Source organism: Python bivittatus, unplaced genomic scaffold (genome assembly GCF_059951505.1).
Source record: "Python bivittatus isolate LINGU-HERP-01145 unplaced genomic scaffold, Pbiv_v1 ctg000210_np1212, whole genome shotgun sequence".
NCBI lineage: Eukaryota > Metazoa > Chordata > Lepidosauria > Squamata > Pythonidae > Python > Python bivittatus.
This window is the reverse complement of record NW_028277053.1, coordinates 11,087,581-11,114,159: the sequence shown is the minus strand read 5'-3', so window position 1 is coordinate 11,114,159 and position 26,579 is coordinate 11,087,581. Positions and strand designations below refer to the sequence as shown.

The 26,579-nt window shown below is 40.7% G+C and overlaps 1 protein-coding gene across 1 annotated transcript in view; it reads left to right on the top strand.

Moving 5' to 3' along the window:
* DGKH (diacylglycerol kinase eta) overlaps positions 1 to 26,579 on the top strand; it is a 114,807-nt gene that overhangs the window by 75,316 nt on the left and 12,912 nt on the right. The window contains exons 16-29 of the mRNA XM_088139486.1: positions 113 to 238; positions 3,916 to 3,978; positions 4,818 to 4,935; positions 7,594 to 7,704; positions 7,855 to 7,951; positions 9,225 to 9,332; positions 10,243 to 10,356; positions 10,588 to 10,722; positions 11,896 to 12,062; positions 14,226 to 14,331; positions 15,221 to 15,313; positions 17,333 to 17,452; positions 19,481 to 19,589; positions 21,249 to 21,379. Of these exons, the coding sequence (XP_087995612.1) occupies positions 113 to 238; positions 3,916 to 3,978; positions 4,818 to 4,935; positions 7,594 to 7,704; positions 7,855 to 7,951; positions 9,225 to 9,332; positions 10,243 to 10,356; positions 10,588 to 10,722; positions 11,896 to 12,062; positions 14,226 to 14,331; positions 15,221 to 15,313; positions 17,333 to 17,452; positions 19,481 to 19,589; positions 21,249 to 21,379 (1,598 nt within the window). The remainder of the gene's footprint in view (positions 1 to 112; positions 239 to 3,915; positions 3,979 to 4,817; positions 4,936 to 7,593; positions 7,705 to 7,854; positions 7,952 to 9,224; positions 9,333 to 10,242; positions 10,357 to 10,587; positions 10,723 to 11,895; positions 12,063 to 14,225; positions 14,332 to 15,220; positions 15,314 to 17,332; positions 17,453 to 19,480; positions 19,590 to 21,248; positions 21,380 to 26,579) is intronic.

The window sequence follows — 26,579 nt, the reverse complement described above, 5'->3', positions numbered from 1 at the left end:
ACGTAGAGCCACATGCAAATGCAGAAGATAGATAATAATTCCTTCTTCTTCTGCCTCTAGCTGATTCTTATAATTAATAATAGCATTTATGTATATGTATCTGGTGTTGTAGTTGTGGATGAACAGAATGCGCATAGTGAAGATCAAATAAACCAAACCACAATGGAATATAGTAAGGAATTAGATGAGTCCAAGGAAGAAAAAGATGAAGACACAAAAGAATATGAATCTCATCCACGTAAGTAACCATAAAATGACATTTGCCTGAGAATTCCAAATGTGGATTAAGTGTTTACTATATAACCTCATTGGTGCACTTTTATTAAAAGCAAGTATAAAATGCAGCAAAAAACTCATTGGATCACCCCTATTCTACATCATATACAGTACTGTTTCCTTTTAGAAATGACAGCTTTTAATGTCATTTGAATCCTTTCTCCTGCATGCAGACGTCTGCTTTAAGTTGGGTTCAGCCAAAGCGGTTATGTGCAGTTTCTGTTTTGTTTTTCAACTACTGTACAAGTTTCTGTTTTCATAACTGACTGCATCTTTATTTGAGCTTACAAAGCAAATGGCTGGGGCGACTCTACAGCCCCTTTTGAGAAAGAAAAACAATCCCCAGCCAAACCACTCTGTATAACTCTGTGCAAAGCATTCGTGCAGCATCCCGAAGCTGAGTTGATTTATTTGACGGGGCTGGTAGCTTGCTCCAATTGGGAGGGAGCACATAAGCACAAGCAAAGCATCTCTCCTCCGAGTGCTTAAAGCAGCTGCATCTTTTTCAAACGTTGCGTGGCTGTTCCAAAGGCTGTTCCCTGAGGGTTGAACGCTTAGGCAACACTTTCCCTGAAACCACAAGCAAAATGATTAGGCTGGGCCTACATGTGGGACTTAACTCCTCCTGTCTATCCACCCTCTGCATATGTTTAACATCAACAGCCAACTTGACTTTTTTGGTGGTGCAGTGGACCACTGAAGGAGTTGATGTCTGTAGGGAGTGTCTGTAGGGGTTGTCTGTGAGGGGATGGTAAAGGAAACTCAAGATGGTGCCCATGACCACAAAGCCCCATGCCTTTCTACATGCTTCTTTTGACATATAGAATCTGCGGATACACCTGGTCTCATTCCCTGCCCCCCCCCCAATGTTACCGTTTAAGAAGGGCTCAGAACATTTCTTCTTTCATAGCCCTTTAGGGGTTTTTTAGAGGTCTGTTTCTGGCAGAGATGTCCGCAGGATGTGGTCAAAAAGTCAAGAAGGGAGCTGTGACAGTGCAATTGAAGCATGTTTTTTACATGCATCATCACTTGCAGCTCCTATCTTGAGGAGCTTTTTCAACCATACCCTATGAACATCCCTGGTCTGGGTTCAAATAGTTTATGGGATTTGGATTTTATTGTATATGGATCTTTGAAAGGTGCCTAGACTCACAACACAGGACTGGGCAATGTGCAAATTTATGTATGTATGTATGTGTAAATAAATAAATAAATAAATTTTGGCTAGCATTTGACTACATTAAGATAGGACACAATGGTAAACAGAGATGTAAGCATCCAAGAATCCGTGTGTTTCCTCTTCAGTCTCGAAAAGGGGAACATATTGGAACATTTTATAAGAGAAACTAAAAATAAGCAAACGATGCACTCCAGTTGGATCTAGTATAGTTTTATTTGTTTTCAGATACCATATTCTCAGTTGATATCTGAATTATTTTTAGCTTTATGAAATGCAACTCACTGTCTCTTGGCTTAAAAAAAAGAATCATCCCAGAAAGAAGATCTAGAAAGAGTGGGTTTCCATCAACCTGCTCGCTGGATTCATTTCATGCAGGGAGTCTGGCAGCCTGACACCATCCATTGTACTACAAAGGAGAGGCTTGTTCCTCCTGTCCTCCAGAACAGGAAAATGTCCCTCCCCGCTTTGCTCCAAATGGAGCTTTCCCTTTGGAATAGATTCACAGCAGATACTCCATGCCTTTCCCAAATGAGGAATGTGTGAGATAGCAAGGCATTCCACAAAGGCCCACGCCATGTCTTCCTTGATTAATCAAGGGGCAGAGAGGCTCCTGCAACATTTTGCTCCCCATCTAGGAATACGTGTGCTAGATGAATCAATAGAGAAGCTACACCAGTCCTTCTCTGATTGGGGAAAGTGGAAAGCAACTTCAACTCCTGGGGGAGGGGGAAGACAAGTGTGGGCATAAGAATGCAAGAAGATTAATGCTGGATCAAGAAAGGCCTCACCTGCTCTGCCATTTTGTTTCACTGATGACCAGTGATACACTTCAGAAGCACCCAAACATGGACAAGGATGATGGCCCACTTCTGCCAACTTAGAAAGGAGTATAGATCTGTGAAGATTAATGACCTGGCATATTTGAATTCTCCATGGATTTATGTGGTCCCCCTTGAAAACCATCAAAATTGATCAACATCCCCATATATGATGTCAGGGAATTCCTCAAGAGATGAGTGGCAGTGGTGGAAGAGAAGTACCTGAAGTAGGCCCATGGCTCCTCCTGCCCCTTTGCTAAAATCTATCCTGGTTTATATGGTTTGGTCCTAGCGTGATGATCATTGGTTTGGGTTTTGTAAATGATGGCTTAGCTTGTTGCATGACCACCAGTCAAGCTTAGAGCCAGGCCAGTGGGATACATTGCTCTGTAGGAGTACCAGCCTGCACTCTGGAGGTTTGATGGAGAAATCAAGAGTGAGACTTGGATTGCGATTCTCAGGAGTCCTAGTGAAGATGAAGATTCGCTTCTGCAATCTAATAATATCTTATCTAGGGCACCAGAATATTTCTCCCACCCTTTCATTGTAATGGATCTCTGGCAGTCCTTTCTCAGGTTTAGCTGTTCATGGCACCTCTACTGTGTTTGTACAGTGGACTTGTGGCTCCCAGAGATCTTGCTTCTTGCTTTGCCAACTGAGCCTCACAGCACCATGGCTTTGTGTGAAACAGTGAAGAACCAAAGAAAAAGAACAAAGAATTCCAAGAGAATACGATGCATTCTTTGATGAAACACTGTGTATTGTGTATCTGAATAGCAAGGGACAGGATACAATTGGTTAATTTGCTGCTTTTGAAATCTCTCTCTCTCTCTCTCTCTCTCTCTCTCTCTCTCTCTTCAAAAGAGGCAAATTATCGAATACACACCCACACACACACTTTGTTTGCTTAAAATATTATATATATCTATAAATTAAAAATGCTGAAAAGATCATTAAAAAATAAGGCATCTGGAAAGTAGTCATGGCAGGGTTTTTTTTGTAAAGTCATGTGTGATTTTGTCATATTCTTTTCTTTTTAATTCCCCCCCCCCCTCTTTTTAACTAGATAAACCACCCAGAGTCATTTGGGAACTGGGCAGTTTTCCAAATCCAATAAATAAAGAAATCCAATAAAATAAACAAATAATCCCCTTATATTAGAGTTAATGAAATAATTGTTCAGTGTTTGCTTTGATGTCGATGATTATTGATATAATGCAGTGTTGTCCAAACGTGGCCACTTTAAGATGAGTGGACTTCAACTCCCAGAATTCCCCAGCCAGCCAAGTCCACTCATCTTAAAGTGGCCAAGTTTGGACAACGTTAATATAATGCAATCCATACTTCCAAGATGCATGCAGGTTTGTTTGTTTTTTTAAATTGAGCATTAACATGTTGAAATGGTTTAAAATCTCTTTTACTCCCTATGAAGGAAAAAGCCCCTCTGAATTCCTAAAATGAAATACAGAGAAAAGGTCCCAGCAGGCAAAGCATTATCCTAGTGGTTGCTATGGCTCATTTATATAATTTTTACATGTAAAACAAAAGTATATATTTTCCCTCTCTGACCAGTTAAAACTGCCCCTAAATCTCCAGAAGGACAGAGAAGTCGCATTCCTTCACATGCCAGTTCTTTTTCAGCCCCAGCCGGTGTTGCCAGCAAGGAGAACCTTCCAGTCCTGAACACGAGAATAATATGCCCAGGTAATGAGGATTTCATTTTTTGGCCGGGGTGGGGGAATTGGAACCAGGCCAGATTCAGCCCCTCTATCATTCGTGGTCTGGATGGAGTTAGAGGATAGGGACAAACAGAGAAGTCCTGCCTTGGTATCAATCATGAGAAGACCATTATTTCTTGAGTCCTCCTGCAAGGAGAAAGTTCTTTCTGGATGTAAGAGGGGCTCTAGTTTTCAATTTCCCTGAGTCTAGAGAAGAGCTTCTGGTACACATCTTCCCTTACTAGAAGAGAGGCACATGAGATGACCTAGCAGACTCATAAAACCATGCATTTACCATTCAAGGAATGGACAGGAAGCACTTATACTTGTTAATCCAATTACTTCTTCCCCAGGAAATTTACATGCTGGACAAACTAGCAGGAAGTGTAGGATGGGACCAGTCTTGCTGAAAGCCTCATGAGTCGGAAGGTTCCCTTTGCAGACTCAAGTCAACCTGTTTTTGAGGAAGTTCTCATGATGAATTGTTCTGATTGCTACCTTCTTCTGGAGCAAGAAGAAAGAACAGAGATCCAGTAACAGACATGATCACTGTAGAAAGCAGAGTGTTCAGTAGAAAAAGAAGCTGATTTTCTTCTCACCAGTCCTGAAAGTCTTGTTCCCTACTGTTTCCAACAAATAGAAGGGAGATTTTGGAAACCTAGAAAAAGAAACATTTTCATCTCTAATATTTTCTCATTGAAAATGTTGACCGAAATGCTTCAGGAGGCAAGGTTTTACCTGCTCTTTCACGTGAAATGATTCCTAAGTGACCTAAATATGCACAACAGATCATTACAGCATGCATTTTTTCCCTTTTCCAATCAGGTCTAAGGGCGGGCCTTGCTGCCTCTATTGCAGGAAGTTCTATTATCAGCAAAATGCTACTAGCAAATATTGACCCCTACGGCGCCACCCCTTTTATTGATCCTGATCCAGAATCACTGTAAGAAAAAAGTTTAATTCTTGTTTTCTCATTTAGTGGGCACTCTTGTTTTACATTATTAATATTCAGCACTGTATGTCATATGTTACATGAAAGAACATATAAATGGCTGAGGCCTAAACCGTTTTCATTTCCAACTAAAGGTAGTAGGGTTGTCTGCTCTCTGGTGTGTTGTTCCTACTCAGAGGAGAAAGGCAGAACTTTTGATTAGTGTAGGGGAAAAAGGTATATTAATTTTTTTGTTTTAAGCAAAAGGGCTACTGTTACATCAGCAAAGTGCATATGGCTCCTAGAGTCCTCCACTCTTACACAGTTTTAACAACAATAAGAAACGGAATTGGCAAGGTTTGGTGAGAGATGTCCTCCTGTTGTGGAATTTTCATGGAATAGCTTCTTTGCCTCCTCACTTTTTACGAAACAGTGAAAGAGTGAGACCTTGAGTAGCCCAAAGATAAGCACAGCATCAGTTTTGTGACTAGTGTAGGTAGACATGCCTAGAGCTCATTCACTACCTCTATGGGATTAGGGGTAGCCAGAACTTTCATAGGGTTCAAGGATTAGAGTAAGAGATGTTGTGATGTACATAGTGTGCTTTTGAAGGCAAGGAAGAGCCTGCTATTCAAAAGTTTCCTTGAAGGCCTTCTCCATTTATGTAACACATAGTAAAGAAGTGTCAGTCTTTATTGAGGAAATGGATGGTCTAGTGTTGATATGTTTCTCTATATAGCGAGCATGCTGCTGCTTAGAGCTTTCAAAATAGTGCACTGGGTAACTAACTATGTCTTATAGAGGTCATTGGAGGAGGAGAAGGAGGAGAAGTACAACAGTGGTGTCACTGTGTCACTGCCAGATCTTGCTTGAAAAGATTAAAAATACAGAAGGAACAGGCTTAGAACAACATACATCATATACTGTAGGTAGTATAATATCAGGGCTTTCTGTATTCCATGTAAGTAGAAAAGGCCATAACATCTGAGTATAGAATTCATACCCTGAGAAATTATTCATTTCTAAAATTTCAGGATTTGAACAACTGTGATGGTTATGGTCGTCTTTCAGATGTGTGGCCAGTAACTAGGGCATCTAGGACAGAAGGACAGGAGATAATGGAGTAAGATTCTCCGTAGTAGGTAATGAGTTTTAAATGTCCTTTATCATGATTATCATGTTAGGACTGCAATACTCCAGTTGATCACTAGATGCCAGCAAAGTTACAAGGAAACACTCATACTGTGCTGCCATCTGGTGGCTATCCAGTGGCTTGCATTTCAGTTGTATAAGCCCTACTTTCATAAATATAGTAGCCCCACCTTTGTAGCTTTGCTGGTGAGCGGCCATATAAATTAAAGAGATAAATCAAAATAAATTGTCCCTCGCACCAATTAGCAAAAACAAAAACAAGCAAAAAAAAAGATTATGTAAATAAAGTTGGGAGATAGAATTTGATTTATCTTGTTTCTGTTAAACACAGAAAACATGTACTTCTGGCCATTAGTCCTTCTTATATTAAAGCTGAGGCATGCGTTGGAGGCAATTAATATATTCATCTAATCATATATTAGCTTAATGATACAGGATATGAAGGAGAATTCTGCTAGACAGACAGTGTTTTTATGAACTACTTTGTTCCTGGAAGTGGGCAAAAGAACCAGAAAATTATCATTACTTACAGTTTCTCATTTTATCTGAACTGGGAGAAAAATATAAATAATGTCAGTTTCCTATCCTGGTGTGTTTGACCATCACTCAATAATAGCCATTATTCTGGCTATTATTAATAGCCATTATGAATAACCATTGTTTTGGCTATTAACCATAATTTCTGGTTTAGATGAAATAGTGTAAGTCATTGACGAATTCCTAGTATGCTGTCTCAGACAGATGAAGGAATGAAAGGGTTCACTGCAGAAGATTTGTTTATATCACAGCTTAATTTAGCAAGATACAGCGCTCTGAATCTTTCCTGCAGCTTGTATCCAGTGTCAGCTTTCTGCTAACGGGATGTGCTTACCATTGTATATGGTGATGGCATGTGAAAGTTTTGTTATCCTCAACATCTGGTACAGTCCTCTGCACTATATCTCAGTCATGTGGAGTAGCTTTCTGAATTGAGAATAGTGTGAAGTGGCGTTAGCAACAGATGGTAGGATCCACATGCATTGGCCATCCTGCCTTGTGGGACCAAGCCTGTTTTCCATGAATGCAAAGCTGTGACAACCATGGTACTGTATGCAATCCTGTAACCTTTCCCCTACTTCCAATAGTAAGTAATTAGTAGGACTATGAAGCAGTCTGGATTCAAAGGGGAAGAGGTAATTTGGATCGTGTCAGGGCGTGCATGTCGTACCTATCAACAACTTCCTAGAAAAGCAACATCTCCTGGGTTCTCCTGCGTTCTTGATTTAAGAAGATGCTGATAGGTGCCATGTGAGTGCCTCTGTGTGATGCAAACCACGTTTTCCCCCTTGGAATCGGGATCGCTATGCAACTCTAATATCCAATACTTGCTTAGCCCGTTACGGTTACCCTTGCAGGATAGGATAACAATGGCAGCAGGGGGTGCTCTTAGAAGGAAGCTAGAAATGTGTTGTTGTTTGTATACCTGTGCATGCTTCCTCTCTGTGCTATTATCAACAGTAGTTGTGCATTTGTGTACAGGGAAGGCTATTCAGAGAAGTGCGTCATGAACAATTATTTTGGGATTGGATTAGACGCAAAGATTTCATTAGAGTTTAACAATAAACGAGAAGAGCACCCTGAAAAATGCAGGTGAGTTACTGTCAAGATTTGAAGTCGTCCTTGCCTATGTATTTGTACAAAATATTCCTGTGTTTTTTCCTTTAACATCTAAGCAAGGGTTGGTGCCTTACTGAATGAGCTTGATCAGTTAATTCCATGCCTTTGTATGATCACTTTCAGAAGCAGGACAAAGAACATGATGTGGTACGGAGTGCTTGGCACTAAAGAATTGTTACAACGGACTTACAAAAACTTAGAACAGAAAGTTCAGCTTGAGGTAATACTTGAACTCCCTGCCACTCAGTTGTCTAGTTTCCCCTGAGGCAAGATGAATCTCTGCCTTTTGATACTTTGTGATATTGCGGTTCAATTTCTGATCTAAAGGTTGACTTCACCTATTGGCAATTGCCCTCTGTGATGTGAGGATACCTCAGAATGTACTAAAGTAGACCAAAGTCTAGCCGAGTATTAAACCACAATTATTTATTTATTTATTTATTTATTTATGTATGTATGTATGTATGTATGTATGTATGTATGTATGTATGTATTTGTGCCATTTATCTACCATCTTGACCCACATGGACTCTAAGTGGTTTTATGAAAAATGTGTACATATAAAACAGGCAGAAATATTCTTGGTTGTTTCTGAACGAGATATATGGTCACCTTTAAAGACTGTCACCTGCGAGTTCTCTTGGATCTTTGAGTCTTTCAATAGTATTGATCTCTTCCAGTTGATCTCTCTGTGTTATCATGTGGGTCTTGTCTCTCAGTCCTGTCAAAAGGGAATAATTGAGGGATTACTGGAGGCTAGTGTGCTTTGTCTTGCTCCCCAAATGACTCAGAAGTGGAAAGCTTTTGCTCCCAAAGAGCTCAACCTTTCAAACCTTGCACTTTGGGATTAATTGCTACAACACTGCAGAGATATGGTTCTCTGCACAGTATCTTCAGGGTCAGAGGCCTGTGCTGTGTCTTCAGAAGACATGGAAGGAATTGATTTTATCCCGCAATCCCTGGTCAGGCCTGAGACTTTGGTCAAGAAGCCCTACTCCAGTTCCTTGGATCCATCATCCAACAATCTCTTTTCTAAATTCTATCATATCTGCGGTTTGGGGACCATTTTCAAAGACAGTCTCATGTCAAGCATATTACAGTACTGAGTGTTACAAAGTGTCCACCCTTCTCTACACAATTATTTTCCTTATATAAATTGATTTATGGTAAGGATATAATTCAGAACCAGATTTGGAACCAGAAGTTGGCTAAAGGTCTTGCTGTAGTCTCTGGCTTACCTCATTAGAAGGCTAGAAGGTCTTTCTTATATTGGAGAAGTGTTTGTCCTTTTATTCTGTGGGTATTGTGTATAATGGAAGACAGTTATCTGAAGAGACTTCATCCATAATGTTCATATATGAAACATGCAGAGAACATCCTGGCTAAGCAAGGGAAGCTAGATAAACCAGCCTTCAAGTCCAAGCTATACCTGTGATTAATGGAAACTGGAGTGTATTTCTGTGGTTGTTTATATAGTATTTTGTACATTGCAGTGTGATGGACAATATATCCCTCTTCCAAGTCTTCAAGGCATAGCTGTTTTGAATATCCCAAGCTATGCTGGTGGGACTAATTTCTGGGGTGGAACTAAGGAGGATGACGTAAGTAATGTGGTCTTGCTCTTCAAGTTATTAGCTTCCAAAATCCTATGAGCCAGGTGTTGATTATCAAAATGCAGTTTCCCTAATTATAGAAAATACTTTTTGTTAAGCATTTTTAAATACTCTATATCCATTTCTTAAAGCGTAGTTTTCCAACACTTTTTGAAGTCAATTTGGTACCAACCACATTTTCATCTGGCATCAAGGAACATCAATGGTATTTCCAAAATGTGCTCTTGAAAACAACATTATTGATAAAGGAAGTTACTGGTTGGCTAATCATCCCTATTACTTAGAGGTTTTGCTGCTAATTCCCAAGTTGGTTCTTTATAAGAGTGCACTCATCCAACCAGATCCCTAACCAAATTTATTAAGGTGGTCTCTGGGATGGTATTGGAGAGCTTCAGAACTGTGGTCTTGGAGGACCATCATCCATGCTGATGTCATCTTAATAGGCTGGATCAAAATATTATGGTTTTTGTTGGAAGTTATGGAACTATCTCAAGTTAACCACCCATGGAATCACCTATCCTTGACTTGGGTTTTGTTTCAGGCTGTAAAGGGGATGGTTTGGCCATGGGGAGAGAAGCTGTTCTCATTTTCCTGATTTAAATAGCTTTGATAAGTGGTACATGCATCTTTGGCATTTTGAATAGCCCGAACGCTCTCATATATTGATGAAGCATTCCGGTTCCAACACTGTTAACAGTAACCATTTCAAATCCTTCGGTAGTGACCTTTAATATTACAGTTCTGTTCCAAATGTCTACCTTCACTGATATTTAAGAAACGCTGATTTATATCCTGGAGCCAAAGATCTAATCCCTAAATGACATCAGTACTGGAATGCAAATATTTAAATGTCACAAAGTGAGTCACGGAGCATAAAACATTTCTCTTTCCCCACCAGATATTTGGGGCACCATCGTTTGATGATAAAATCTTGGAGGTGGTTGCAGTATTTGGCAGTATGCAGATGGCTGTTTCCCGGGTTATCAAGCTCCAACACCATAGAATAGCCCAGGTTTGTGTGTTGCCCAGGAATAAGGAAATGCGTTGGTCTACTGTTTCAGCCAGCTGCAAATGAATCAAGTGTAGGTTTTGGGTATTCACTTGAAGTGGGCCGCAAATCCCCATAAATGCCAAAATGCAGCAGCCTTTTGCCCTTGAGACAGATCTGGACAGGAGCCACAGCTCTTCATCGAAGTGGCTTGAACATATTCCACTGTGCTGAAACCTGTTTACTCTTTTTCAGTGCCGGACGGTAAAGATCACCATACTTGGAGATGAAGGAGTACCCGTTCAAGTAGATGGCGAAGCTTGGATTCAGCCCCCAGGCATCATTAAAATCGTGCATAAAAACAGAGCACAGATGCTAACGCGAGACAGAGTGCGTTATGGGAGGGATCTGTTTCCTAATACATGGTGTTAATAATAATAATAATAATAATAATAATAATAATAATAATAATAATGATAGTAGTAGTTGTTTTATCATTATTTCATGGATTTGTTTTGCCCACTGTCCATAAATACAAGAACACAGGCACAAAAATGCAAACATAAATGCAAAAACAAAAAAAAGTGAGAAAGTTTCATAAAAAAAAAAATAGTGATAACAACAACTACAATTTTAAAAACATCTGCCTATCCCAGGTCCTTGGGAAGGGCTCAACAGGTGGATAAAAATGCCAAATCCAGTCTAAACGTCTGGCTGACTGTGTGACCAACTATCATCATCATACTAATTCTGTAAGAATAATTTCCCGGATCCACTGTCTCTTAAGTACAAGAACGCAGGCACAAAAATGTAAATATGAAAAAGAAAAAGTGAGAAATTTCAGTTTCATTAAAAAAAAAGTAACATGCAAGAATGTTACGGAAGAGATCTTTTATATAATATATAGCCTTTTCTGTAATAATAGTAATAGCAACAATAGCCACAAATTATAATGTGTTCAGTAGTAAGAACGGTTATTATTTGACTGCTGTTGAAAGTACAAAAACACGGGGGATTTCCTCGTGCATCAAACTGGTGAGAAATTTGATTCAGTTTCATTAAGAAAAAAAGTAGCATGCAGGAGTAAGAGATTAACAGAAGCGTGTGTTTCCAATATCGGGCCCTATTAAGTGGAGCACGTATAGTTTGCAGAAACGTTCGTGTCTGTGAGAGGCGTTTTCATTATCCCACGATCCAAGAGTGCTGATTAGTTTTAGTTTCATGGAATAATGAAAATGCCTCTCATATGTATATGTGTTGCTTTGATTCACAAGCACTGAAAACAATAGGGGGGGGGGTGTAAAAATACGAAGATGGAGGCTGTGATCGTGCAATGGATTGCATGGTGGCAGATGCCATCTTGACTTTTTTGACACTTTGCTCCTTTCTCATGCACACAAATCTGCCCACACGCCTTTATGCAATGGGGGAGAAAGAGGAAAAAAAAACCCAAATAAAGTGTTTTGTCCCTTTCATCGCAACATGCACGATTAAACTAGGCTATGAATGCATTGCCGTGCCGTGGCTTAAGTGATGCCAGAGAACTTTTTCAATTCTGAGCAGGCCTTTGAGAGCACGTTAAAATCCTGGGAGGATAAACAGAAGTGCGATTCCTGCAAACCAGCCCTACGGTCGCCTTTGTACCCGCATCAGGCGGTGGAACTGGCTTCTGAAGAAGAGGCAGTGCAGATCCAGTCGTGTTCTCAGGCGGCGGAAGAGCTGATTACAAGGTAGGGAAACGAGTAAAAGCAGCTGAACGTTTCAGTATTATCACACGCCTTGAAATGAGGCACGTAGGCTTGGCTACCTTTCAAGGCTGCTGATCTCAGCGTTATACTGATTTATTGGGAAAAATGCTTTAACGCTCCTGAATAGATTACTGCAATGCGCTCTACATGGGGCTGCCCTTGAAGAACGTTTGGACGCTTCCCCTGGTGCAAACGTTATGGGTGCTGGTCATTCGGCACACGTGACACCTCTGCTCTGCAAGCCACGTTGGTTGCCCGGGTGCTTCCGGGTGCAATTCAAGGTGCTGGACATCATCTTTCAAGCCCTTCATGGCTTGGGGCCAGATTACTTATGGGACCCTCTCTCCCCAGTGGTGTCTACCTGTCCTGATAGGGCTGGCAGGAGAGGCACGCTCCAGGTCCCGTCTGCGAGAGTGTCATCTCTTGGGACCCAGGAGGAGAGCCGGCCATGCGCCCGCCCTCTAGAACATCATCCCCCCGAGATTAGACTTGCCCGGACCCTCCTGGCCTCCTGCAGGTTATTGAAAATCTGGCTTTGCCATTGAGCCTGGGACCCTGATAGCACTGGGGAGCCCATGTCATGGCTAGTTTGAATGTCAGTGAGTGTTCTTGGCTGCTATTTTTATGTTATTTTTGATGTTTTTAATTCTGGTTGCTTTTGTTTTTATTCTGTCTTCATTGTAAGCCGCCCAGAGTCATGTATATGAGATGGGCGGCCTATAAAGTAAATAAATAAATAAATAAATAACCAACCAACCCTAATTTTCTGGCATTGGTAAACCCCATGCAGCAGCGTTACATGCTTAGTATAATGTTCTAACGTTGGCTAGGTTTGTGGGATCCACTCCTTTTATCAAAATGACAAAGGGAGCGTTGTGCTGTTGTGATACAAGCTTTACCCCATTCATACCTGCATGTGACGATCATGATGCAGGTACAAAAGGGGTAGATCCTGCATGGGGTCAGGGCAACACTGCTCTCATGATTCCCTCCCCCAAGGATGCTGGGGGTCATGTATTACTACTAACTTCTCATTTTTTACAAAAAAATAAATCTGATATAATGATATGTTTGCTTAGCATTCCTGATAAAGTTTCCTTTTGGGGACGAGGTTTGACCAAATGGCCACCGTTTGATCTGTAAGATATTGAAAGTTATTCTCAATTTCTAGGGTCAGAATTAAGATTATAGGGCCTTTTTACAATAGATCCTGAAGAACAGAGGTTACTAATGTAGTAATGAGAACGTAGATTGCAAAGTGATGCTTTTCCAGCTGCTATTATTAGCAGCTTAATATTTGCAAGTATACATACACAAACAGACCCTAAGGAGATGCTGGTGGTTTAACATTTAGCATTGGAGCAAACCCAACAAGGGGAAGACTAAAGAGGAATCGGCAGAGGGAAAAATAAACATTCATCAGAGCATGTGCATATCTAGGCTCTGTTTTGATTTATGAAGTCAATTCATTACAATTAATTTAATTTAGAATGACAAGTTTTAAAAATATGGGGAAAAGCGGAGTGGGTGGGGTGGCCGATACAGAAAACCCAAGCCCTTTGTGGCAACCCTATTTGAGAAATTGTAGCACAAGGAGTGAGATTAAAGCTTGAAGGTTTGCTGTATTATAGAAGAGAAAGTAGATGATACAGTAAGGGAACCTCCGTTTACTTCTCGTGTCTGATATAGTGCTAGGGAGAAGCTCAGGGAAAGGCTAAAGTGGATTGTGATGCATGGAAATAGTTATAAATGTCAAGAGATCAGAGTCGGATACAACATGGAAGAAACACCAGCATTTGAAGAGAAGATTAAACAAACATACAAGAATGGGGGGGGGGGTTGCATCCTATGGTTCTCTAGGGCAGTGTTTCTCGGCTTCAGCAACTTAAGATGTGTGGACTTCAACTCCCAGAATTCCCCAGCTTCTGGAATTCTGGGAGTTCACGTCCACACATCTTAAAGTGGCTGACGTTGAGAAATGCTGCCCGAGGACCCACAGTGGGGATGCAGGAATCTTATTAGGCACAACTATTTTTGTTTCTTCTATTATTACTGGCAATATTTTTAGGGAGAAATGTATTAACGTGCCAGGCGTTTATAATTCTCTTTCTCTTTTACTCCCTCCCCAATCTGCTATTTTTTTAGAATCTGTGAAGCTGCAAAAACTCACGGCCTTTTGGAACAAGAGCTGGCTCATGCGGTGAATGCCTGTTCTCATGCTTTAACCAAAGCCAGCCCAAAAGTTCCCGAGGTAAGGAAAAGAAAGTCTGGCTCCATACAGTATAGGGAAAGCTTAGAATTAACCCATGCACAATGAAGTTTTTAATGCAATGTTTCTATCCTATTTATCACGTACCCATCAGATCAGACAAGCCTCTGACGTTTGACAGCCTTTTTATTTCTTGAAAAGAATCCAAAAGTCGGGGGTTGGGGAAGTATGGATGCGGGCGTAGCCACTCCCTAGACAGGTCTTTTGCTGAGATCATGTTGAATCTGTGGAGGGTGGCTGTATGCTCCTGGGAAATGATGCAGCTGCTTTAAGGAGTTGTTGAGAGGTGCTATGAACGTTCTTCATATGTGTGATACATTAGAACACGTACAGTGCTTCAGTCCCGTAGCTGCGACCTCCACCTTGACCGTTTTGCCCATCCCGTGGATGCCCCTGCATTTTCTGCCTCTAAGACTTAATTAAGCTGGTTTTTTTAAGGAGTTATACCAATGAGAAAGACAGTAATAATTGGTCTATGATCTTCTTCCATCCTAGTCCATATCTGCATAAGCATTATAGATGACAAAGCATCTGATGCAGAGAATATCTCCAGAAAGTAGCATCAGTTGGTTCACACAGAGCAGTGAAAGTCAATTCTCGGGGGGCGGGGAGGAGGTCTTCCTGACTCCAACTCTAGGGACTAGCCAGACTGTAAATGTGAGCTTTATATGAATCATGGAAATATCTTTATTTTAAATATACTTTTTTACAATGTTTCCATAAGGAATCATGACCACATTTAGGTTCGGTTACGAAAAGCCACTTAGGTTATGCTGAATTCCCCCCCCCCATCATCATTACCAAATATTTGCAATTAAATTTACAGCTTTGTGTTTTTGGGAACTTCTTGGTTCCCCCCCCTCCCCTGCAGAGCCTTGCCAGAAATACTGCGCTGGAAATAGCTGCTACTGTGAAGGCGCTACATGATGAAACAGAATCCTTGCTAGTTGGAAGAGTCTCTTTGGTAAGATGGGGATCACAGCTTTCTTAAAACATGACATTGGCCAGAAACAATCCAGTAAGCATTTGTTTACAGTAGAGTTGGAGATCTATAGTTTGGAGTTGCCTTCACCCTTCCCAGATACAACCCCTGATCTCCTTCCCACCTGCCTTCTTGACTTTCCAATTCGGTCATTGTGGATGCTATCAATCCTGTATCTGCAAGACTCAGAGGCTATGGAATAATCTTTGTGCAAAAGTCAGAAGATCGGACATTCTACCTTCTGAACTGAGGCAGCTGTCTGAGCGCTGTCTTCTAGAAACAGGCTTTCTGGAAACCAGCAGAGTAAGTGAGAAGGGTGTGAGAAAACGGGGAGCTGTTTCTCACTGGACAAGTTACAATTGCTACCCTCCAGCAGTTGTAACTGGGTTGAGATCAGGGTTGGGGGAATGACTTTATGCCCTTAAATAGGATCATGTGCATACAATACAGGCTGGTGCATGTGTGAGCATTATCCATAGCTCTGATGCATCCCAACACAGCACCATTTAGAGATAAACATGTTCCCTTCCCCTCCTATAAATAGAAAAGTTAATATACCTTGCTATGGAGGCTTTAAACATATGCCTGGCTCTGGGTCCTCTGGAGCAGAAAAGCGCTGAAATTTGAAGGAATCTAAACACTTTTGAAGGGCACTTTTCGGTATTGATTTGAATGTCGGCAACAACTATTCTTCGTAAGAGAAGATCCTAGAACAAACCCAAACATGTAATAAATGGTGGACCATCTTTTCTATCCCCATTCAGAACTACTCGATTTCAACATGTATTTCTTCCGTTGTGCGGTCAGTGGCACATTATCAAGACTATCTGCGACAACCTTCCCTTTTCGGCTGCCATAATTCTTTTTATTTTTAAAATGTGAGCCTGTATCCAAGCATAATAATGCAATCCAGGGGAATTCTGTGATGGGATATTCTCCCCCTGGAGCAAAGGAGCAGCAAGAAAGGATGGGCATCTCCAGGCAGGAGGGGGTCAAAAACACACTCTTGACACACTTGTGCAACCAAAGCTCCGGATGTGCGCTTTGTGTGTGGCTCCAATTGCATGAGTGCCCAATCCTTTTCTGTATAGCATGAATGTAGCATCAAACTTTAAAAAGTACTTTGAGCATTGTTTGATCTGTTCTGATTACCAGTTTGAAGCACATCAAGGCTTACTTTAAAAAAAAAAATTCTAATATTGTTAATTTTCACCTGTATCTAAAACATTTTGGTACAGTGACGAAAGTTACAAAATTCCAACGAACACCCCCCGCCCCTTCCCGTGGCACTGATGTTGTAGAAAGAACAATTTATACTTGTTGCTTAACTAAACTGCTCCTTACTCTCCATGTCTGATTTGGGGGGGTGGGCTATGGCGCAACTGGCTTCATTATACAAGGTGGTGATTTGAGACTCTTGTTTTGGAGACATACTGACATTCCCACAATGGAGGAATGGATTGTGAAGATGTCAGAATTGGCAGAAATGGCAACACTGACCTGTCTGGTCAGGGATAAAACAATAAGTACTTTTTAAAAGGCTGGAAACCTTTTATGGGCTTTTGGCTGAAAACAGAGAAAAGTGAAGTGATAATTTATGGATTTGATGATTGAAAAAGAATTAAATATGGGAGTGAAGGGATTTCTGTAATGCTAAGGAGGGAGGTTGGGTAGTGAATTTGTTAATTTCTGTTACAAAGAAGGTCGGAAGTCACTTATTTTTTCTTTAATTAATTCTCTTTTTCTTCTCTTTTTTTTCTTCTTGTTTTACACACATTTTCTTCTTCTTTTTTCTTAATTCTTCTTTTACCCTTTCTGTTACATTAGTCTTTTATTGTTTGAAAAAAATCTTAATAATTTTTTTTGTATGTGTGTATGTATGTGTGTATGTATATGTATGTGTGTGTGTGTGTGTGTGTGTGTGAGAGAGAGAGAGAGAGAGAGAGAGAGATTCTTATTGGAGGATTCTGCCTAATGAAATCATCTGTTTTGTTTCGGTAGCAATTGGAATCCCCTTACGAGGAGTTGCTGGTGACTGCAGTGCACAATTTGGAGACTGAACTGAGAAAGTTGGCTGAAATTCCTTGGCTCCGCTATATTCTACAACTGAATGATGATGAGGTGGGTGGAATTCATACGCGCCAGCCAGTGTTCATTTTTTAGATGGGTAAATTAGATTATGCAGTCCTAAAACTCTGTGGCGTGCAACTCCTCTTTGCTCACGTTGCCGTTATTCCAAAGTATTTCAGATGCTATCTGAAACCAACAATCAATTTGTCCCATGCCATTACTCAAAGCAAGCAGCGCCATTTAAAAACTCATAATGTCTGTCTTGCTTTATGTACCTTTTCAAACCTGAGTGGATTATCATATTTATCTGCACCATCATGGAAATCTATATCAGAGTTGCTAGATTCTTTGGAAATGGTATTGTTCTTTCATAGGACACTTGTTTTTGGACTGGGGAGAGCTTCCAATTGTTGTGATGGCAAAGCCAGGTGACTTTGTTTTTTTAGGTTGCTTTGCCTGGGCCAAATGTTAGCCTGTTTGTATGAAGGAATAACATTTATTCTTCCGGAGGAGCAAAATCCTCTGCAACTTAGGCTTTGGGGCATACATCGACAGTGGTGTTAAAGTGCTATGCATCTGTCCTGCCTCCCCTCCCCAAAAATGCCCGCATAAGATTTGCTGTCCCAATTTTTTTTTACTGTCTTTGAGTCAGTCTTGACTCCTGGCAACTGCCTGCACAAGTCCCTGCAGTTTTCTTGCAAGGTTTTTGAAAGTGGTTTGCCCTGGCCTTCTTCTTCCTGGGGCTGAGAGAGGGTCACCCACCTGTCTTTGTGCCTAAGGCAGGACTAGAACTCATGGTCTTCTGGTTTCTGATGCCTTAACCACTACACTGTCCCAACTGATGAGCCCTATTCTACCCGGGTAGTAAGGCTGGCTTCTGGTGCTGTCCTTAACATGTGGCAAGATGTGATGGAATGTAAACCCAGTCCTGGCAATGTGGAGGGGATGAATGAACCATTAAGAGAGGAAGAGGCTCTGAAAAGATTACTCAGCTGGGAAAGAAGTAGTCATGAGAAAGAAACTCAAAATGACCTTGCCTTGATTTTGTTTGGTATAAGACGTAGTAGAAAGAAACTCTGATGGGCTTTCAAGATTCTATTATTATACCCTACAACAATGAAGGAGCATTCCTGAACCCTTGCTGCTCCTTTTGTTTGACCTGACCTACCTTGAAGAACTAACACAAGTTAAAGAAAGTGATTGCTATGGGCTATGGATGCTTCGAAGATGAAGTGGAGGAAGTATTTGAACCTTCTGTGAACACAGCATCTCTTTGGCAGCCCAAAGAGTTGCTTCTGATTGAGATTGAAAAAGATACAGCTGCTTTAAAGTTCTTTAAAGACTCAGAAAAGTTCATATGATTTTTAAAGCAGCTTCATCCTTTTTTCTTTTTTTTTAAGGCTTGCATGAATAAAAACAGAGTGCTTTAATGAGTAGCAGGTGCTGTGGTCACACTAATTTGAATCACTTTTTCTGTACCCTTTTTGAAGCACCTTCAGCCATGTTTGGCTACAAGTGAATGTGGGTTTTTGACTGTTCTTTGTGTAGAAAAGGTCAGGGCTGATCTCGTCAGTTTCAGGTTGTTAGCAGAGAATATGAACATATTTTTGTTTTACTGCCGAAGAGATTTTAAGTTAAATTAGTAGAAAAATTACATCATAATACACCCAACACATAATACACCCAGGTTTACACCCAACAGTTATCTAGATTTGGAAAGGAATGAACTCATCTTCTGTTCAGGGCATTTCCATATTGTGGAATTATTACTAACATTTCTCTGCTCAGCAAATATTCTGTCTTCCTGTTGTTTTTTAAGGTCAAATCTCATGATCCCTTTAAAGAATAAACTTTGGGTAACTTTATTTTTCTTTCATCCTATTCTGTCCTGGACATTATCTATTGTAGTCTTCCTTTTGGACTTTTAACAATCCTTTTCAATGTAGCACATCTTGCAATGAATGTATAGGGTGTTTTTTTTAAATATTACAGCTTCACCTCCTATGTATTGCTTTTACAGAATAAACTGGTGGATGCATCAAATGAACAAAAGAAATATCTTCCTTCTTTCCTTTTCAGGATCCTCCTTTGGAATATTGTAAAAGAAACAGTAAAAGTACTGTATTTCGTATAGTGCCAAAGTTTAAAAAGGAAAAGGTTCAAAAACAGAAGACCAGCGCCCAGCCTGGTATGCTTTAAAGAATACTGTTGCTTGGAAGAGACAGAGCTGTGAATGGACTGTGGGTAACCTAATAAGCATTGAGCTTGTCTTGGGCTTCTTTGTTAATCCATCTTCATGATGACTTGAAGTATCTCTATCCCATGATAAAGTTGTCCCTTAAGTCTGCCTGTAGGTCAAGGGTGTGTAACTGTCTTGGCTTAAGGAGGGCACTAAGTCTTGTGCGGCACACGGAGGGCCACATTTTAAAAGTGAGCAAAGTGAGGATCCATTTGGGGAGGAGGTTCAGGGGTTTTGAGGGGTGAAATGAACACTTTTGGCATTTTGCAAGGTTTAAAGCACCCACTTTGCCCTTTAAAACCCCACAATCCACTCCAATATTCAGAAAAGAGGCCTACATTTGAGGCCCAAGCCACATCTGGGGGACTTCAGAAGCAATAAATGAGATGCTGGTGCCTTGTTTGAGGTTCCTAGGCTACATTTTTTGCATCCCTATGAACTGTATCTCTGAAATCCTTTTGAAGTTCTCAGATGTTCTTCAGTGAAAAACTTTAGCAAGCCAATGAGCTTCTTTTAAAGACATTATGTGCTATCTTACTGGTCTTCTCTAACAGATGCAGCCAAGGGCTCAATGTGTTTTAAGAGTGGACCATCGGTTTATGACTAGCCATCACAAGAGATAAAACTTGACCAATACCCTCTGGGAATATGGCCGTGTTCTCTAGAACATGCTACTAATTTCTGCATTCTTCAAGGTTTCCTCTGCAGAAAAATCAGTGCAGAAACCATTATCTGGGCAAAGAATAGGAAAACAACAGTTGTTTAGATACAGAAGCTGCAGAGAACATTTTTTTTCATTAGGAAACAGACCTGAGCAGATTCCCTTATTTTACTTCCTCATTGTTATAGGTTGCATATACAGTATATAAATGCTATTTTTTTTATAACAATATGATCTCAGGATCTCAATTTCAAAATGCTAAAAAAGAAAGCCCCATGAAGAAACGTTAATTAATTGGAGGGGTGTCATTGAAATGATTCTAACTGCCTTTGGAACCCCTTTGAGGTATCCTGGGTCATAGGTAACTTCTAAAGTGAAGCAACTCTTGATAAAATGCATGCAGGCTGACGTGATTGCTTTTACACGCCTTATCCATTATTAAAATCCTTTCTCTGCTAAGTGTGGGGCACTAGCTGTAAGAAACGATGTGGACAGAACTTTGAAAGTGCTATTTATTTGACCTGGTTAAAGGAGAAATGCTTGAATTAAACATTGCAGCTGTTTAGGTTTCCAAGGAAGACTATTTTTTTCCTATTTGCATTTCAATCAATACATCGTCATATGCATATTCTGGAACATGTACAGATTTGACAGCACCGATCCTAATAAGGCAAGCGAATGAGTTGGGGTTGAGAACCTTGACAGCGTGGATGGACGCTGATGCTGAGAGCATGGCTAAAATGCAGACAGCCCTTTTCTTTTTTTAATACAGATTACCGGGTTTTCCCTACCTTTAACCTGCATGAGAGAAGCTGTTCCCCATTATATGTGATTTCTGCTCTCACTGCAATGTCCTGTTCTGTTTTCCACTCTCTATGGCCTAACCTTTGCTTATCATGCAACCAAGCATGCAGAAATTAAGGGGGTTTTGCTCTTAACTTTGGTAGTTCAAAAATGGGGCACGGATGAAGTTGCTGCTTGGTTGGACCTGCTCAGTTTGGGAGAGTACAAAGAAACCTTCATCAGCCACGACATCCGAGGCTCTGAGCTTTTGCACCTGGAAAGGCGAGACCTTAAGGTATTTGCGTTGTGCTACTTTTCGGCTTTATGAGCATTTCTCTTGGAGACAAAGAATGAATTTAAGCTTTTCCTCTGTCCCCATTCCAGTTGTGTGCTTGTAGCTTGGCTTTTTAACGTGCAACCCTGCATAACACACCCGGGAAAACCGATCTGCTGTCCGTTAGGCTGTACTCTGTCTGGTAAGACTAGGAAGAGCAAGTCTTTTCCTTTTGAAAGAACTTACAGCAAGAAGAGAATCTAGTTTGGGGAAATCATTCAGGCCAGTCCCCATTTCTCAAGACCCAAGTGTCATTTAAAGGAACTTCAGAGATGGGAATGTGTGTGTGTGTGTGTATGTATATATATATGAGAGCCAATTTGGTGTAGTGGTTAGGGCATTGGGCTAGAAACTGGGAGACTGTGAGTTCTTCATGCCTTGGGCATGAAGCCAAGTGGGTGACCTTGGGCTAGTCCTGCTCTCTCAGCCCTAGGAAGAAGTCAAGGATAAGTCACTTCCGAAAATCTTGCCAAGAAAACTGCAGGGACTAGTCTATGTAATTGCCATGAATCAAGAATGGCTCCAAGGTACATATACATACATATACCCACACACAACTCCTGGAAGAAAAACAGGATTTACACCTGGAAGATAAACAAATAAGTAAATAATACAGATGCATAACATTATTGTATTTTATAGAGGTATATGTAGCAGATCATTTGCAATCTTTTAATTAGTGGATGTTGCCCAAGGTTTTCAGATCAAATGCGTTTAAGCTGAACATCCTCTAGCATTTGTGAGTCCCCTCTATTTCAGCAGATAGAAGTTCAGTTCTACACTCTAAAGGAAGCTCTGTCCATTCAGCCCAAATATACTTGAATTTTCAGTAATTCACCTCACTTATGATTGACTGCCAGAACCATATGCATTCAGCCAGTTTTGTAAGGAACATAAACATTACAGGTTAGTTAGAGAATGGTGGTCTTTCTCAATTTACAGATTAGTAAAATAAGAAGAGTCATTGCAGATGAATGAAATGGCTACCCTGTCCATTCAATTGCCTTTTGGAAACCTACAAGCAACTTCCTATTCATATGTTTCTTTTATTGTATGCATAATGATACCCAGTGTGGGGTAATGGTTAAGATGTTGGACCAGGACCAGGGACACCCAACTTCAAGTTGACCTCAAGTCATGGAAACTCACTGGGTGATGTTGGGCCAGTCTCTCTCTCTCAGCCCAACATTCAGCACAAGGGAGATTCCCATCTAAGCCACCTTGAGCTTTTGGAAGAAAGGTAGAGTAGAAATGCAACAAAGAATAAATTGTGTAGTAGTTCTTGATAGCCACAAACTTGTTAATCACTTTTCAAAGCATCCATGTTGATAATCAGAATAATTCAGAGCTTAATTATCTGCTATAAATTTCTGGCTTGCATCTTCCACTTTGTCACCACAACCTGTCCTACTTCTGTGGGCTTTCCTTTGCATGGCATAACTGTAGCGAGTTTTAATAATGTGCAAAGTTCAGAAAATACTGAGGGAAAGCTGGATTTCATCTGCTGATGAAAGGTCTATGTGTTTAAAGTGGTCCTTGGCAATTATACTGGCTTTTTAGATCAGATTGATAAATGTTGGAAGAACATTTAGTTAGATGTAATGCTTGCTTTTAATTAAGTAATATAGTAAACTGCATTTTTATCTTCAGAACCTATCAAAGGCTCAAGTTGGTATGATGTCACTAATAATATAAGTAATTTTATATGTACAGAAATGATTCTTCTTCTCCTAATCCAATTGACATGGCTGCATGAGAAAGGCTGTTGCCTTTTCAAAACCTTTAATAATATAATCAATCAAATGTTTTCAGAGGAAATAGAGAACCACGCTGTTTGCGTCATGCAATCAACTTTTGTTAATGAACACTTGGGGTAGATGACAGCTGAGAGATAAGTGATAAAAACAGCTCTTAAAAAGTAATACAAATACTGTAACCACCCACCAAAAATATGTTTGAATTAAATGATATTTATGTATCTTCGAGGAAAGCAAATAGGAAAAAAGTTCCAAAGTGGGGGAACAGTCAATAATAATAATAACCTTGTTCTTTTATTATTGGCTGTTCAGTGCTGGTCAAGACATACAGATGGTGTCTGAAAAATACAAAGCCCACATTGCATAGATCTGTTTATTCCAGTTATACATCCGAAATTTTGCCTGGATTGCTGTTAGATGTTGCCATTGCTAAAATGGCTTCTTCTGTTGACCGTCTCTGGTAGGAAACAGTTGATGGCCTCAGAACATATTAGGAAACTGATCCAGAGCAATGGAGGGTAAAAAAAGTGAAGATGGTGACTACAACTACACAATCAAAGCCCAGACCCACAACCCATGTAAACACACATGGAACACAGTTGTGGCTCCATCTTGACTCTTCTCCTGCCTATGCCCCTGAAGCTGATCATACTTCTAGGTGTTTTTGATCAGGCAGGGAGTTATTTCCATTAAGTTTGCTAAAAAGCCTTTTGTTAAATTATCTACAAGGGAATGTCAGAGAACATTACATTTCTGGGTCCTCATTGTTCTGTTTAAAGGCAGAAGAATGGGTTCAGCACAAAAGAAATCGCAGAATTGGGACAGAATTGGACTTTCTGAAGGAATACAGTAGCAGCTCTGGTTTTCCCCACAGCCCCCATAGCAGCTCTTAATCAGGAGAAGCCCATACCCTTCTTTCGCTCACTGTCTCCAGCAAACGGATGCTTATTTTGTTCAATTTGGGTTTCATTTTCTTGTTTTTTGATTTACTATGTATGTGTGCCCCCCCCCCACTAGTCAAACCCTAAGCTACAAAGATATGAACGTCACACAAATGATCTGGAAAGAGAATTTTAAGACAAAGGTTCTTGTCTTAAACTGCAAGTTCTTATCTGTAAAAGACCTCATCCAGTTTGCACGTTAACAAACATTTAGGTAACTTGGGGGCAATTGAGAGCAGCGAGTGAATTCATAAAATCAATATAGCAATTAGAGCTGTGGATTTGATTCCAGAAACAAATGTAGCATTGTGATTCTGGGAAAAGATCCCGCTGCTTTAAAGAGTTGCAGATGGGTGCTACATTTCTACTCCTGCACGTTTCCAAATTATTTCCAAAGCATTGCACAGTGCTAAAAGCAATGCATGTATGAACACACCCAAGCATGAAGAACTATGAGCTTGGATAACAAAGGGAAGAACTTTTCACTTCTCTGAGAAGTTTATTTGCATCAGATTCTGTTTTGTAGTACTAGCCTTAGCATCTTTACATGTAGAGCTCTGCACTCTGCTGGTATTATACTTGTATTCCTTTGTGGGTTTTAGGAGAAGAGAAGTGCAGGAAAACAAACGATGTTCATTAGCTTCAGGGAAGATCATATGGAAACAAACACCTCTAGCACTCATGTTTGGCAAGACACTGAATTCAGTCCATTTTATCCTGGTTCTTGATCACATAATCATCCCCATTTCAAGTGGGAATGTTCCCAATGTTATCCATAATTTATCATTTTTGCCCTGAGTCTTCCTCCCTCATTACCCAAAAGGGATGAGATATCATCTGTAGGCCTCAGTCATCTTCTCCCAATCTCTGACCGACTCCTGACTCTGAGCTCTTCTGCTGTGGCTCTACAGTCAGGCAGTCATAGGCTGGAACAGGTCAGTATAAGCATTCGCTGAAATGGACATAAGAGGGCAGTAGCGCATTGCCAGGAACCACAGTTAAGGTAAGAATCTAGACTTTGAATGAAGGGCATTTGAGACTGCAATCCGAGCTGAGCTCAGGAGGGCAGGAAATAAAAATGTTGAAACTTAACACATAAATTACTCTGTGAGCTACACATAGTAGTTTTGGATAGGGTTCTGCATGGTCTGAAAAGTCCAAGGGGCAAAAATATAAGGCTCCATAGTTTGAGGAATGATTAGAGCACTTGTCCTGTTCCTCAGTATAAACACATATAGGGCTTTCAAGATGCAATTTTTGGTTTCATTTTGAAGGAATAACTTTCATCCTTTGCTGGGCAATTTGACATTGGTCTTGAGTTTTACACATCATTGGAGACTTGCTTTCCGATATTGAAATCTTCCAAAGATGTGTATCCAACCATCTTTTCTTTTTTTAAGTAGCTGAATTAAAACCATTTTGTTGTATGACTAGTACAACATACGAGGCTTTGTTGGTGATCTAGCATCAGCATTTATGTACGATGTTGGACAGGTTTTCTCCTCTGCTGTGCTAGATTTTATAATGTTTGTTTTGTTATTGAAGGAGTTACTGGTTTTTTATTTGCCTTGCTTAATGCTGCTAGCTGTAATCCATATTGTAGTTCAGAAATGAATGTGGATCTTTACATACTAAACCTAGCGCCAATCCATATTCCGGGGAGACGTATCAAGTATTACTGAGTGGCCTAAAATGTAAGAAATAATAATATAGGAAAAAACAGACAGTAACACGCCTTTTAAAAAGTTCACTTTTCCTTGGAAAATTGTACTGACACAATTCAGTATCTGAATGCACCCTCACATCTGGAATGGTTAGTATGTTGGGGGAAAATGTTCCAGTTGTTTTCTATAATATGATAAGAAGTCTGGAGTAGGAAGTTAACATTTGACATTGCACTCATTCCTGGACTGGGAGGCCTTGCTCAGGACCCATGCCTTAGTCACCTCCCACTTGGATTACTGCAATGCGCTCTACATGGGGCTGCCCTTGAAGACCATCCAGAAGCAGCAATTGGTCCAGAATGGAGCAGCACACACAGTTTTGGCTGCCCCACAGTTCACCTGAGTAGCACCACTGCTGCACAAGCTGCACTGGCTTCTGGTTGTTTCCAGGTGCAATTCAAGGTGCTGGTTATTGCCGTTAAAGCCCTACATGGCACAGGGCAGGTTACTTGCGGGACCACCTCTCCCTGAGGGTATCTGCCCGTCCTACTACTGTAGGCTAGATAGGATGGGTGCGCTCCAGGTCCTCTCCCTTAAATGTTGCATCTGATGGGACCTCAGAGTCGTGCCTTCTGGGTGGCCACCCCAGACCTTTGGATCAGCCTCCCACCTGAGATCCGAGGGATCCCTACCCTTTTAGCCTTCCAGAGAGCCATGAAGGCCTGGCTCTTCCCCAGACTTTGGGTTAGGGTGGGGGTTGAGCTGGGAGGGTGTTTGATCTTGCGCCTGGGGGGAGGGG